At 47.1% G+C, this 13,905-nt stretch overlaps 1 protein-coding gene across 6 annotated transcripts in view; it reads left to right on the forward strand.

Annotated features, from left to right (window-relative positions):
• Nucleotides 1-13,905, forward strand: part of NCAM1 (neural cell adhesion molecule 1) — a 231,284-nt gene that overhangs the window by 162,993 nt on the left and 54,386 nt on the right. For all 6 annotated transcript variants that reach the window (XM_024217345.2, XM_024217346.2, XM_024217347.2 and 3 more), the window contains exons 9-13: nt 3,853-4,003; nt 4,863-5,047; nt 5,967-6,063; nt 6,953-7,123; nt 11,114-11,245. In XM_024217345.2, the coding sequence (XP_024073113.1) occupies nt 3,853-4,003; nt 4,863-5,047; nt 5,967-6,063; nt 6,953-7,123; nt 11,114-11,245 (736 nt within the window). The remainder of the gene's footprint in view (nt 1-3,852; nt 4,004-4,862; nt 5,048-5,966; nt 6,064-6,952; nt 7,124-11,113; nt 11,246-13,905) is intronic.

The raw sequence follows: 13,905 nt of genomic DNA on the forward strand, positions 1-13,905 counted from the left end.
TTCCCTCTAAGAGCCTGACTGCCTCCACTCCAGCCCAACTCACCTGTTTGCTCATCGCTCTCATTAGGCTCAGTCTTCTCTTAAAGAACAATTGCATCACATTCCATCTCAAAAGCAATGCAATTACATGTCTCCAGGCTGTGTTTCTCCACGAAATGCTCCCGGTTACTAAATTTACCTTATTATTTATCTCTTTGGGGAGGAAATGGGGGGGGGGGAGTTAAATATTTTTCACATGAAATTACGTATTTAAAATATTCTGTTTTTACATATTCATGATTTGTAGAGAGACTTCTTGCTTCCGAATGTGCTTGGGAACCTAATTCCCAAGCAAATAGCAGTGGCTAATCATTGGTGGTTAGAGTTTGGTGACTGCATTTCGTATTCTTAACAGCAGTATTTTGGTAGCCTGATTGAGTATCTTAACCCAGTGGGAAGTAGAGAGGGTGATGTGGTTTAGACAAGGTTCGGCTGTTACCCAAGCCCATCACATCTACTTCAGGTGAGGATGATGGGAACTTGCCTAGTCCTGTTCTGAAATAGTATGTTGGAGAGCCATGAACATGGAAAATGGAGATGTTGAATATTCATGCTGGTTTCTACTGGAGGATTTGGAATTTTAATAGTTTCCTTTCTTTAGTTTCTTCTAAGTTAATTCATGTTATAATTGTATATTCTTTAATACATTGCACTGTGTATCTCATGCCTTTTTAATTGCAAAAGTAATGCTACTAAGCTTACTCAGTCTGAAATCGTTTCCCTCCCTGACTGCTAAAAGAGTTGAGTGGGGTTCTATGAAGGATGTTTTATTTATTAAACTCTCGCCTTGCGTAAGCTACTTTGGAGGGGAAATAGCTGTTAGCTACTTGTGCTTCTGAACCCCAATCAGCCTTACTCTCATTCTGCATAACCCTGTAAATTCTCCCTCACCATTCCAGCCCAGAATGTACTGGAGAAAGGGAGAGCGTCAGAAGTTAGCAGCAGATATGAACCAAAAAGAGTATTATCATCACAGCCAGATGTTAAAAGCTCAGTTACAGGCAAAACAGACAGTCTTATTACAGCTTGAGTTGTGAACAAGACTTATCTGAAACATTCCACTCCAACGTAATCAGGTCCCAAATTAATGGTGCCTTGCTGAGATCTGTGCAAGGCAATGCTAATTCCCAGTTAAGTGCACTCCGACTGGGATAATGAAAGCACAGAGCTAGGTTGGCTCCCTCATCTCCTTCCTTTTGATGTTCCAACTGTGTCCAATATTTCAGGGTGCCTCCGCCTAGTGGTGCTTGCCGCTTTGCTGATGATGCCAATGTGTGTGAGAAGCAAGTGGGGGGGGGGAAGAAGTTGTATCTGTGTGCTCTATTTGGAGAGGACTCAAACATCCTAAAAACAGACTCTTCTCACCCACAAAGGAGTAAATGTCCCTTTAGCTCTGGAGGATTGAAAACCAGGCCTGCTCTTTTGATAGCATCTAATACCCTGTGAATTGGGAAAAGTACAGAGAAGGGCAACAAAAATGATTAGGGATATGGAACAACTTCCATGTGAGGAGAGATTAAAAAGGCTGGGACTGTTCAGTTTAGAGAAGAGATGACTAAGGGTATATGATTGAGGTCTATAAAAGCATGATTGGTGTGACGAAAGTGGGAAAGTTACCTCTTCACATAACACAAGAACTTGGTGTCACCCAATTTAATTAATAGGCAACAGGTTTAAAACAAACATAAGGAAGTACTTCTTCACACAACGCGCAGTCAGCCTGTGGAACTCGTTGCCAGGGGATGTTGTGAAGGCCAAAAGTATAACAGGGTTAAAAAAAGAATTGGATAAGTTCTTGGAGGATAAGTGCATCAATGGCTATTAGCCAGGATGGTGAGGGATGCAGCCCCATGCTTCGGGTGTCCCTAAACCTCCAACTGCCAGGAGCAGGGACTGGACGACAGGGGACACATCACTTGATAATTGTCCTGTTCTATTCATTCCCTCTGACGCATCTGGCACCAGTCACTGTTGGACGACAAGATACTGGGTTAGATGTACCGTTGGTCTGACTTCTATGAACAAAGACAAAAAATATGGTTTCACATGAGAAACATAGTGCGATAGACTAATGCCTCATTAGGAAACCTTTCACAGCTCCTGTAAAGCTACCAAATATAGCGATCCAGACTGGCACACTGTCCCATGCATACATGAAATAGAGTTCAATGTCTCCGTGTCCTAGAGACTGTGCCAGGGAGAGAGGGCAAACTTATTAGCATGTGGCCTTGGCCTGGTTTCGTCAAGCTTGCAGCAAACCTACTTGGAGCAGGGGGGGGGACGACAGGAGAGAGAAATGCAGACTTGCTTCCATATTTTATCAATGGATATCAATTCTCTGCTTCTAGATAGGAAAGGCTTAAAGGACAAAAATGTGCTGAGTTAATAGATTCAGATAGAGATGGAAACAGTGGGGCAGGTCTTTTTAGCACACCTTGTTAAGAGCTGGACCATCATCTTTACTTATAATTATCTCTTTGAACCTCAAGCTTTTCCCAGGCTTCAACCACTAAACAAAAAGATATCTTAGACCCAGAAGAGCTGTGCACCCAAGATCTGAATAGAGCTCTCTGTTAAGGCTCAGAGTTTCTGTGGGGTTTGCGATTGTAAGTCTGTTTAGCTGGAAGTTTGGAGCACTTACTGTTGTAATCACAACATGCAGTTGCGCACACAGCCACAAGGGCGTGCAGTTTACCGGTTGGTAGCGCCCAATAGCGTGTTAGGCACTTCACAAACAAGTAGATGTTGTCTGTGTTTCAAAGGGCTTAAATTGGAGTAGTGGGTAAGGCAAAAGGAGCAGGGAAAGGTGACAAAATTCTATGGTTATACGGTTTGGGAGAGCCTGTCTTGAATGATGCATTCTTACGATTCAGGGATGTTGGGAGTTGCAACATTTCAGTTGTGAAGGAACAAGGTGATTCTGACAGACGGTTGTAATCTCTTTGAACGCCTTGTAACCTGGATGTAATGCTCCCTATCTGTACACTGCTTGACATATATACATTCACACACTGCATATAGGAACGATTCCTAAATCAGCTTGTAGCCAATCACCTTATTACAGAACTTGTTTAAACTCACAGACCCTACGAAAACTTCAAGCAAGGGTATTCGAAGGGTCATATATTTTCCCACCCTGTTTCCAAGTCTTGCGCTGGTCAGCCCCATGTTCAGACAGGAGCATTGAATTTTCACACTACGTGGCCTCTGATTCAAACTCAGGGTCCTGGTTCTGTGCTCACTTACACTGATGTGAATTGGGAATGACTCCACTGAAATCAGTAGAGTAACTCCAGCATAAAACAGATACAAGTGAGAGGAGAATCAAACCTGCGATCTGAGTGTTCAGGTCTGTTGGAAACTGACCTAGTCATAGCAGGTTTCTACAAGAGAGCAGTAAGTGGGAAATCCCTTAGCTAGTATCTATCAAGCCTTGCATTGTAACTCTGAACACAAGAAGCATGGCTTGCCCAGCTTGGACACATCTCAACCGGAGACCCCACCTTCCTTAGCCAGGTATCTTTTGACATGTGCCAGTATGGGAAGGTAACTCCTTTCCCTCTTCCTTGGGGCTTTGGAATTTGCTGCGTTCAGCCCTAGGCAGCAAGGAGTAATACTGCTGCTTTTGTCAATTTCACTCCTATACAGTTCTAGACTGCTTGCTGGTGATTGCTTCTAAATTACTGAGCATTGGGGGCTAAGGGGGCGGGCAGGAAGAGTTGATGGGGAATAGAACTGTATTAAAACCTGGTACTCTGTGTGCCCTAAGCGGCTCAGTGCCCCGTCTCTCACTCTGTCTTCCTTTCCTACTAGACCCTGGATGGGCGCATAGTGGTGCGCAGCCACGCCCGAGTGTCCTCCCTGACGCTCAAGGACATTCAGTACACGGACGCTGGAGAATATGTGTGCACGGCCAGCAACACCATCGGGCAAGACTCCCAGGCCATGTACCTTGAAGTGCAATGTAAGTATGGGCAATGGGCTCTTGTCTGCAAAGGGGGCAGTAGTGATACCCTAAGGAGTGGCTCAGGTGGCCGCAGGACATGCTGTCCCAAGGCTGATGCCTGTTAGATGGCAGTGAGCCGTGTTCTGTTTCAACAAAGGTCATGGGAGTCAGCACAGTCCAGAATCAGTTTCTGGGGTGAAGAACCAGCCATATTGCCTTTTGGGAGGACAAATAAAGCAGGGTCAATAAACAGTTCTGTGTGCACAAATGCAGGGCCCTGGGTCCTCAGCTGGTGTAAATCAGCAGCACTCCAGTGCAGGTCCTTAGCTGCATCAGGTTACACCATCTGGTGACGTGGCCAAGGTCGTTGTGGGCCAGGTTTGTGCCTCCTGAAGGCAGAGCTAGGAAGCTAGTTCCTCCTCGGTCCTCTTGCGTTGGCTTGGTACAGCAGCTGCTGTTCAAACCTTCCCCCAACTCTGTTTTTGGCCTAACCGAGGCCTGGCAGGACTTGAGGAGCCCTCTGCTCAACATCCTCCACCCACGGTATCATCCCCTTTGGTAGAGCGTCCCCTGGTGCTGTCTGAGCAGCCAGAGGCCATGCGCCCATGGGTGAGTGGCAGGAGGCACATGCTGTCCACTGGACACATAATGCGCTGTCTGCTCAGCCTCACCCCCAGGAGTTTAGCATTCCCAGCTCTTGCCAGCCCCAACTCCTTTCCCCTGCTGAGGAGTGGAGGTCAGGACACCAGGCCTGGGAATCAGACCTGGATTTCCTGCGTGGTAGTACAGAACCCCAACTCTAGGCGGGGAGACTGGGCTGGTGCAGGGGGACATTTATGGCTCCAGTTGCCTCGAAAGATGCTGTCTTTGTTCCCAGATGCCCCCAAGCTGCAGGGCCCTGTGGCAGTCTACACCTGGGAGGGAAATCAAGTGAACATCACATGCGAGGTGTTTGCTTATCCCAGTGCTGTCATCTCCTGGTTCCGGGATGGACAGCTGCTACCAAGCTCCAACTACAGTAACATCAAGATCTACAACACCCCATCAGCCAGTTACCTGGAGGTGAGGAAAGGGGGCTCTCGGGGAGGGGATATGAATGTGCAGCCTTCATGGGTTATAGATTAATGTTTGTTTATGGCACCGAGAGCCCTGATGGGAGGTCTCCGTCACTGCATGTTATCTGTTGCTGCCCCGTCTATAAACAGGGAAGAAGCATTTCCAGCCTCTAGTGAGAAGAAGCTATGGGCTGGCCTGTGGCAGGAGCAGAGATGGCACACCGTGTGCCAGGAGACAGGACCATTCCAATCAAGGGCTGAAGAATGGATTGCTAGTTAGTGGTCAGAAGCGTGCTTGGCTGCAAACCAGTAAGAGGCACGTTCTGTGCCCTGAACAGGTTGCAGTCTAAATGTCGGACAAGAGAGGACACGAGAGAGCGACGTATTGTTGTAGGCAGGGCAAGGAATCAGGAGGAAGCACCCAAGTTACAAATGCCATGGGATTCTTGTTCATTTATTGTGTCTATCCTGGTAGTTCCCAAAGGATTCAATCAGGACTGAGGCCCCGTTACGTTGGGTGCTTCACAGAGCCCTAGGAAGACACAGTCCCTTGCTCTATATCTCGGGACGATATCGGGTGTCTCCACAGATGTACAGTCTCTCCCCCCTCACTGAGGTACATGTGTGTGTCGTGCTGTTGGATTAAAGGGGAGAGGGTGCAGGAGAGGAGGAGATAATGGGGCAGGAGGCTAAAGAGGCTCCTGTAAATTGAGCAGCCTGTGGAGCCTTGTCTTCAGCTTCTCACCCATCACCACAAGGCCCCTGGGCACCCTGCACTTGTCTCTGATGCGCTGATGCTCACCATCCATATTTTATGGTACCTTGATATCTCCTCTTTTAGTAAAACCCAGCGGGGGTTGGGGAAGTTGGGCTTTGAGATCTGGGCGCATCCTTAAACACCCCCCTCCCCATCCTTAAACATCCAGGTGACACCGGATTCCGAGAATGACTTTGGGAACTATAACTGCACCGCAGTGAATCGCATCGGCCAGGAGTCCTCTGAATTCATCCTTGTGCAAGCGGGTGAGTGTCCCACCCAGCCCCATGATCCATTGACAGGCAGAGGGCTGGCGGAATGCACAGGCAGTCATTGCACTGGTGTGATGAAGGGAAAGCGTTTCCCGACTCCAAGTGTCCCCCTTGAGGGGCATCAGAGCAGCCAGTTGTAGCTCGCAAGTTTAAAGGCGGTGTGGATCCCAGGAATTTGGTCTCCTGCCCCGTTTTCGGAGGCGGCTGCTTTTTGCCTGAGTAGGCCTTTATGTACCCTACCGTACCCACTGGTGCTGTGACAGAATCTTGCTCTTTGGCTTTTAAGAGCAGCACGGTGCATATGGGCTAGAGCTAGTGAACTCTCCTCCGTAAAACATCCTGCTGCCACACAGAAATCCCAAAGCAGCCCATGCCAGCTAGGCAGGCTTCTCCACCTGCCTGGGTAACCAAACAGGCTGGGAGGGGCTCCACTATCCTGAACTCGGAGTGCCCTCAATAATGAATTCACCCGGTTGCCATGGAAACAGTTAGGAATTATCCAGCTGTGCATTCAAACGTTCTGTGAGGAAGGCCCGAAGCAGCAGAATGGTCTCCAGGGTGCATGCATAGCCATGTGCAGGCTGCATTTATTCATCAGAGTAAATAAGTGACCCGGAGGGAAATGCTGCGAGTCTCTTGTCCCTGATGGGAGGGAGGAAATGAAAACTCCACAATTCACAGAGAACCTATTTGCCTCCTAAGAGTCCCTGTAGCAAGCTTGGGTGAGGATAGGGTCCTACCGGTGGGCCTAAGCACAAGGCAGAATGCAGGCAGACGTTTCTGGGATCGCCACAGACACCTTCTCTCCAAGGGCACAGGCTGTATGGACATTTGCTGCCTGCCCTCTCCACATCACTGCTTATTATTTCCCTTCCTCCCCCAGATACTCCGTCCTCTCCTTCCATTGACAGAGTGGAGCCTTACTCCAGCACTGCCCAGGTGGAGTTCGATGAGCCCGAGGCCACCGGTGGGGTGCCCATCCTCAAGTACAAGGCGGAATGGAGAGCACTGGGCGAGGAGGATTGGCATTCCAGGTGGTATGATGCCAAAGAAGGTAGGGTGCGAAAAAACATTGTCCCTCTTAGCATCTCAAGAGTCTCTTCTTGTTTTTGGAGTGTGACCGTTCCCCCCTCTAACTTCAGCATCCATTCTAGGCTCTTGGGGATTCCCGAAGTGGAATCCACCCCTTGGTCAGGTGGTGGTGGTATTCTAAAATCACTCCCACTGGTATGAAGTGTAAGCCTTCAAGCTACCCTGCTGTGTGCTCTGTTCCTGCCACTCAGCTGTACAGAGCCCCACTACTTACAGGATCAGAAAACAATAGTGTCAACAAAGACTCTAGACCTATTATTATTATGTATGTATTTTATTTGTAGTGCGGTATCACCTGGATTTCTCAATCAGGGATCAGTCCCCATTGTACTAGTTGCTGTTCACACGTGAAGAGACAGTCCCTGCCTCAGAGAGCTTGCAGTCTAAAGTAACTGTGATCTAAGCCACAGAAAGAGTATTGTGCTCACCTGACCTGTTCGTTTAAAGCCAAACCCAGTTGAGTTCCAGATCCAGTTTTCCCTGGATCAAAGGGTCATCAGGCTGGTTTGCAATAAGCTCATTTAAGAGGAAGGTACCACCGTGCTTCATAGGAAGGATGAATCTGGGCTGAGAGAGAGAGAGAGAGAGACTCATTAGACATAAAACAATCTATATACCTGGGGGTTTTTAAGGAGAAGCCTCCCTTTTAAGCATCGGCATGAACTATAGCTTTAATATTTTTAATGGACCTTCCAGGTCATCTGTCGGGGACATTCCATGGGCAGGCTCAGCACTAAAATATTGTTCATTCAAACACATTATTTGGGAAATAGGAATCACCACGGTCCAATTAACCCAGTGCCCCTTCCCTAACAGTGGCCAGTGCCAGTTGTTTCCGAGGAAAGTGTGGGAAACCCCATGGTGGGCGGATGTGGGGTAACCTGCATGCCTATGAAGGTCTCAACCTAATCTCTAATACCGAATAATCGGATTAAGACCTAAAGCATGAAGTTTAATATCCCTCCCAAAGTTTTTTGTTAGTGTTAACTATTATAGCGGGATATTCTTTTTCTCCATACAAATGTATAATCCCTTTTCAAATCTTGCACAGTTCTCGGCCTCAATGACATCCTGTAGCAGTGAATTCCACAGTCCAGTCACTTGTGAAAAAATATTTCCTTTATTCAGTTTTGAGTTTGCTATCTTTTAATTTAATTGAACATCTCCTTGTTCTTGTGTTGTGAAACAGGGAGAACAGAAGTTCCTTGTCTGTCCCGTCTAGACCAGTCATTATTTTATATAATTTTATCAAGTCCCCTCTTCTTCGTCTCCTTTCTAAGGTAAATAGTCCCAGTCCTTTCAGCCTCCAAGGCCCCCAGTCATTCTCATTGCCGTTCTCTGTACCCTCTCTAGTTCTGCAGTATCCTCAAGGCCCTTCATTTTCACTATTTATTTTGTTTAAAATTTCCCAGGAATTTAAGTGTTACTACAAAAAATTAAAAAATGGATGAAAATTAGTGCAAAAAAAATAGCGTTACGTTTTTCTGAGTCAATATCACATTTAATATTGGGGGACTGGAAAACAGAATAAAAGCAACTAATAGAGAAAAATAAAGTATTGAACATAAAAGCAGTTTAATGCTATGGTTTATTTAATGAACTGTATATTAACAATACGTACACATGTGGACGCACGTGTATATTTATCTGCCTCTGTATTGCCTTCCTTGAACACACAGCCTCACATTTACACTTAGACTAACTTATTAACAAACACGTCTTCCTAGCATAGTGTACTGCATTTTCTTTACATAATCAGTATTTTCATATATTTGGTCCAAAATTCAGCTGAAAATCAGTAAAAACTAAATAATACCTTTGTAAAACCTGGGACTTTTTCAGTGAAAAGTTAAAGAATCTTAAATACCCTGTTCAAGATGGGGTGACCAGCTCTGCACACAGGACCCAGATGAAGCTGCCCCATTAATCTGCATAATGGTTTCATTTATATATATTGGTTTGTATCTCCTGCCCAAGACACTCTGCGCAGCGCTGCCATAAACTGCAAAGAGCGACCAGCCAGCAGAATCCAAATTCCCTTCCCCCCAAGAGGTCTAACTCCCTTCAAATCCTACAGCATGGCGACTGTCTGTGCAAATCTATACACCTTATAGTGCCCCCGGAGTCCAGTAAACCAAGGCAGTTTGGCACTGATGGAGCTGGTGGAGGGAGAATCTTGTTCCAGAGGGTTCTACCACCCGTCCCATATGTATTATTATTTGTATTACCATAGCACTGTAGGGTCCTTGCCCCCCACAGGAATCGCATTGCCATAGCTAGAATCATGTTTGGTTTCTCCATTTCTTCCTTCCTTCCTTTCTGTGAAGTGGAAATATATTTTCTTTAGTTCAGACAATAAAAACCTCACTCAGTCCCCCCGCCCACCTCTCTTCTTAAGCTGTGTCTGAGCCTCGCGGCTTGATTCCTAAGGGAGGGTTGCAGCCTCTTCTCTTGCTGGAGGCTTGGCTCCCAGTCAGTTCGATAGGAGTCGAGCAGACAGAGAGCTGTACTGCTTCTCTCATCGATCGCCTGCGCCTCCGGGGTTTCTGCTTTGAAATTGTGCTGTGTCAGGAAGAAGGGAAATCTCTCCCCAAGGTGATGGCTCAGGGTCATGCAGAGGCTGTGGTATCTGGGGCAAGGCGAGGAATCCGAAATGATTCTTGTCAACCTTTGAGGTGGTTTAGGAGTTAGATGATATGTAAAACCTCTAGGCTGGCTGAATCTGCAAGAGCCTGTCGAGTACCACCAGCCTGCAAAGCGTAAACTGAGGGTCTCATGATACTGTAGACAAATGACCAATTGTTGTCTCGGCCCCAACTTCTAAAGAATCCAGCATGTGACAGTGTGCTCTGTGAGGTCTGGTTTCCCCTTGAGGCATTGCTTTTCCCTACTAGTTTGAATACTAAGTTGTATGATACAACAAAACACAGCCTAGACCCTACAACCAGAATCTTGGGAGGTTTGTAAGGGGAGTGAGACATTCTGCCTTGCATATGGCAAGCAATGGCCCACAAACAACATGAAGTACAAACCCTGAGTGCACATGGAACAGTGAGCCATTCAGGTGGAAAGCAGCAATTTTTCCCAGAGCTTTTCCATTGCCGGGATCCTCCCTTTGCTGGCTCGCCCATCCAGCACATCATGTTTATTCTTGACAAAGCAGCCTCCCCTGTGTATGTATGCTCCCCAGCATGCAGGAACAAAGCTCCTGTTCTCACTGCAGGGGCACATTCAGGTTCTTTCTCCGTGACTTGCACCGTTTACAAGCCCAGATGTCATACCTTGAGCTCTGCACATGGATGCAAGAGGGGCTAAAGGGGTAGATGGGAACACTTAGGAGCCTGGAGTGTGCCTGGCTCTTGGAAGCCAATGCCCTAGAGATGTCACATGCCCCCATGCTGTGCAGACCCCTTGTTCTGTCTGGGGGGAGAGCAGTGGCTTTATTCCACAGTGTGGGTAAATGTCATGTGAATGATTGTGCTGCCACATCTGCTTTCCCAGTCCCTCTGTCGCTTGCCTCGCTTTGGCTGCTGATGGACTGTCTCTGTGAAACGTTCGGGGAGCCTGGGCTTGGAAGCCACTCTCCAGCAGTTGACCAGCACTGGGCTCTGGGCACTCTGCAGCCACAGCCCCGCATTGGAGTTTGTAGGATCACTCCTTGGAGAGCCCCAGTGACAAGTGCAGCAGTTGCTCCCCTTGGTGCCTGCTCTGGACCTCACCTCATCCCATCTCCTTTGGAGAGGCCCAGCGGCAATGCTAGCCCTGCAGTCTTTGCACTAAACTATCCACAAAAGAGGGTGGCTTTGTTCCTGGGGCTTTTATGCAGGGCCAGGCACAGCCCACGCAACGTGTATGAACCTGACATTACAGAGTATGAAAATGGGCTTGTACTGACTGTCCATTCAAACCCCACTCTTCCCTTTCTCCCCCCGCCCTCTCTTTTCTGCAACAGCAAACATGGAGGGCATGATTACCATCATGGGCCTGAAGCCAGAGACGACCTATGCCATCAGACTGTCAGCCATCAACGGCAAGGGCCTGGGAGAGATCAGTGCAGTGTCTCAGTTCAAGACCCAGCCAGTTCGTAAGTAAACATCAACCCTTCCCCCCTCCCTTTGCCTCTTTGGTTTTCTCCCTGGCTTTCCCCAGGGGATCCCTGCTGTGTATGGGCAGTGCCTCTTTCTCTTGCAGGTCTCGGTGGACCCTTTGCAAGTCTGTTGAGCTTTTATGTTTTTGCCGGATTCCATCATGAATATTTTCCCTCTTCCAAGGGTGGGGTTTTGTATTGGGCCACACCCCCATGACTGCAACAAATGTTCTACTCTCCAGGAGACTTGGGCAGCAGGCAATCAGATGGCATTTTCATAATACAAGCAAGCAGCCCATTGAGAAGGGCTGGGTCTCCCAATTGAAGCGATAGGCTGTTTCCGTTGCTTGGGGGCTAGGGGAGGAATTGGGTGGGCGTCAGAGAAGCTGCCATGAGAATGAGTTTGAAACGGCAGGAGGGAGGGAAGGTTATTTCACTGCGCCGCTGTTTGCTCTGTTAAAATGTTCACCCGCCTTGCCCTGAATCATCTCCATCTGTCAGTGGGATGCGTCTCTGCAGCCTGGGGCCTCCCCTCCCCACCTCACTCATGAGCAAAAAGCCCTGGAGCCAAAATCAGGTTTGATTTTTGGAGGGGGGATGGAGTGCAAATTCTGCCAGCTGGGAAAGAGAGAAAATAATGACATTCCATGTGCATGAAGCAGCATACTGGAGCCAGAAGGGAAGAGCTGATGTTTGCTTTATATGGAGCCCCTCACTCTCTTATATCTGATCCCAGCCAAGGACTTAAGATCCTGGGGCAGCCCGAGTTGACTCCTTGTGCGTTCCTGCCACACTCCCGCATGGTGTTTGATGTGGTGTTCACCCCCTTCACAAGGGTGCGCCTGAACGTGTCCACATGCACCTCCCGCTCTCCTGACTCTGCTCAAGCTAACGACGCTTTGCAGGCGCTGTCATGGGTTCAGCGCTGTCTCCTCCATGATGCTCTAGCACACTGCCACTGATCATTCTGGAGCCCCTCAGAGTTTTGCACAGTCCCATAGGAAGCCACACTCCTGATCACCCTGGCTATCAAGCCCGCCAGCACTGAACAGTGCAGGTTGTACAGAATGGTGTAAGCATCGTGTTCCAAGAGAACCCAATCCCATATGACAAGCCAAATCCCGTATTACTTCTCACCTTGTTGCAGTAATCCCCTTGTCTGACCCCTCTCCATTGAGTACAGCACCTGTTGTTTTGAATTTCCAGCTCCATGGTCTCTATCGCCTCTCTTCATCTCTTTGACATTTTTGTTTTTGAGTGTATCTCTTTTCTTTTTGTCTGTGTTCCATCTATGGAAAACCGCAGGCATTCCTCATTCACGTAAGTGCCTCTCTGCATCTCTCTTTCTTTCTAGCCATCCCTGGAATGCTCCCCTAACATGCCATAGCTCTAGCATTTAATGTAGTTTTTTCTCCCTCTCCTTGTCCTGAGAAAAAAGTAGACGGTACTAGGCATCTCCTAATAACGTTGACCCTAGAGTAGCCATTCTGCTCTGCTTAATATGGCTCTCTGTTGAACTGAGCTCAGAGGCCTTTTCCCCGTTGTACAGCATGCAATATCAAAGATTTGTCACTTGCAAGGATTTTTTCTAAAGGTCAGGCACTGCTGGATCAGCAGTTGCGGAGTGGAGTAGCAGAATGTTTCTAGGTTAGCACTCATTAAAAATTTTCAAGTTTTCATGAACTTTAGACATTCAGAAAAACAAACAGCAAAGAGCTTCAACATTTAAGAAGATTTTTTTTGTTTTTCTGCCAACTCAGAAATTTTCAAAAATTCTGCATTTTTTTCAAAATTTGGAAGTAAAGGGGGAAAATTTTTGAGAAAATGTTCACAATTTCCCCCCTTCTTTTAACAAGCTCTATTCTTAGTAGCACTTACAGTCCTCCAGCAATTAAATGGATTGCAGCCACTTCCCCTTTAGTGCACAGACATATCTCCTTCTCCACCGGCAAAAATCCAAAATTAACTGAAGAAAATTAATGACGGATTTGATGTGTTTGTTTATTTAGAACACTTAGGTTTATAATCCAGGCTTAGTCAAAAAGTATTCATCACATATTCCATAGCTATTCCCGCCTTTCAGATTAACAGCATGGCAGTGAGGCAATGCCCCTTCAGCTGGGTGAGAATTGCAGAAGCAGCTGCTTGCTGTATTACGACATACCCCCTTCTGGTGAGCTGATCCTGTGGCCAAAATTATAGTGGCAGCCTTTACTGGGCTGTTACCACCATGTTTGTGTTCTCAGAAACCTGCCAGAAGATATTGCAGCTCCCGAAAAGTGTATCAGTAGATATAGACTGTGAAATTCTGGCTTCACTGAAGTTAAGAGATTGGCTGTTGACTTCAATAGGGCCAGGATTTTACCTATAGGATTCTTGAGCTATTGGTGGTGAAATACTGTGGTTCTATAGGAAATCAAAGTTTGGGTAGATCACTAGATAGATCAGTGGGTTGACTAACAGATAGCTAGATAGATATGTATAGAGGTGGTTGGATAGAATTTGAGATTGTACCAATTACAAATAGGATAAGGTCGATGGGAAGAAATGTCTTAACCTATTGTGATTCCTGGACATGTGTGCAGTATTCTGCCTACATTGTTTGGAACCTATACTTTTAGCAGAAGTAATTTATACCTCATATAAAGCTAATCACA

The sequence above is a fragment of the Terrapene carolina genome, unplaced genomic scaffold, assembly GCF_002925995.2.
Source record: "Terrapene carolina triunguis isolate 2854851 unplaced genomic scaffold, T_m_triunguis-2.0 Scaffold374, whole genome shotgun sequence".
In the NCBI taxonomy this organism is placed as follows: Eukaryota; Metazoa; Chordata; order Testudines; family Emydidae; genus Terrapene; species Terrapene triunguis.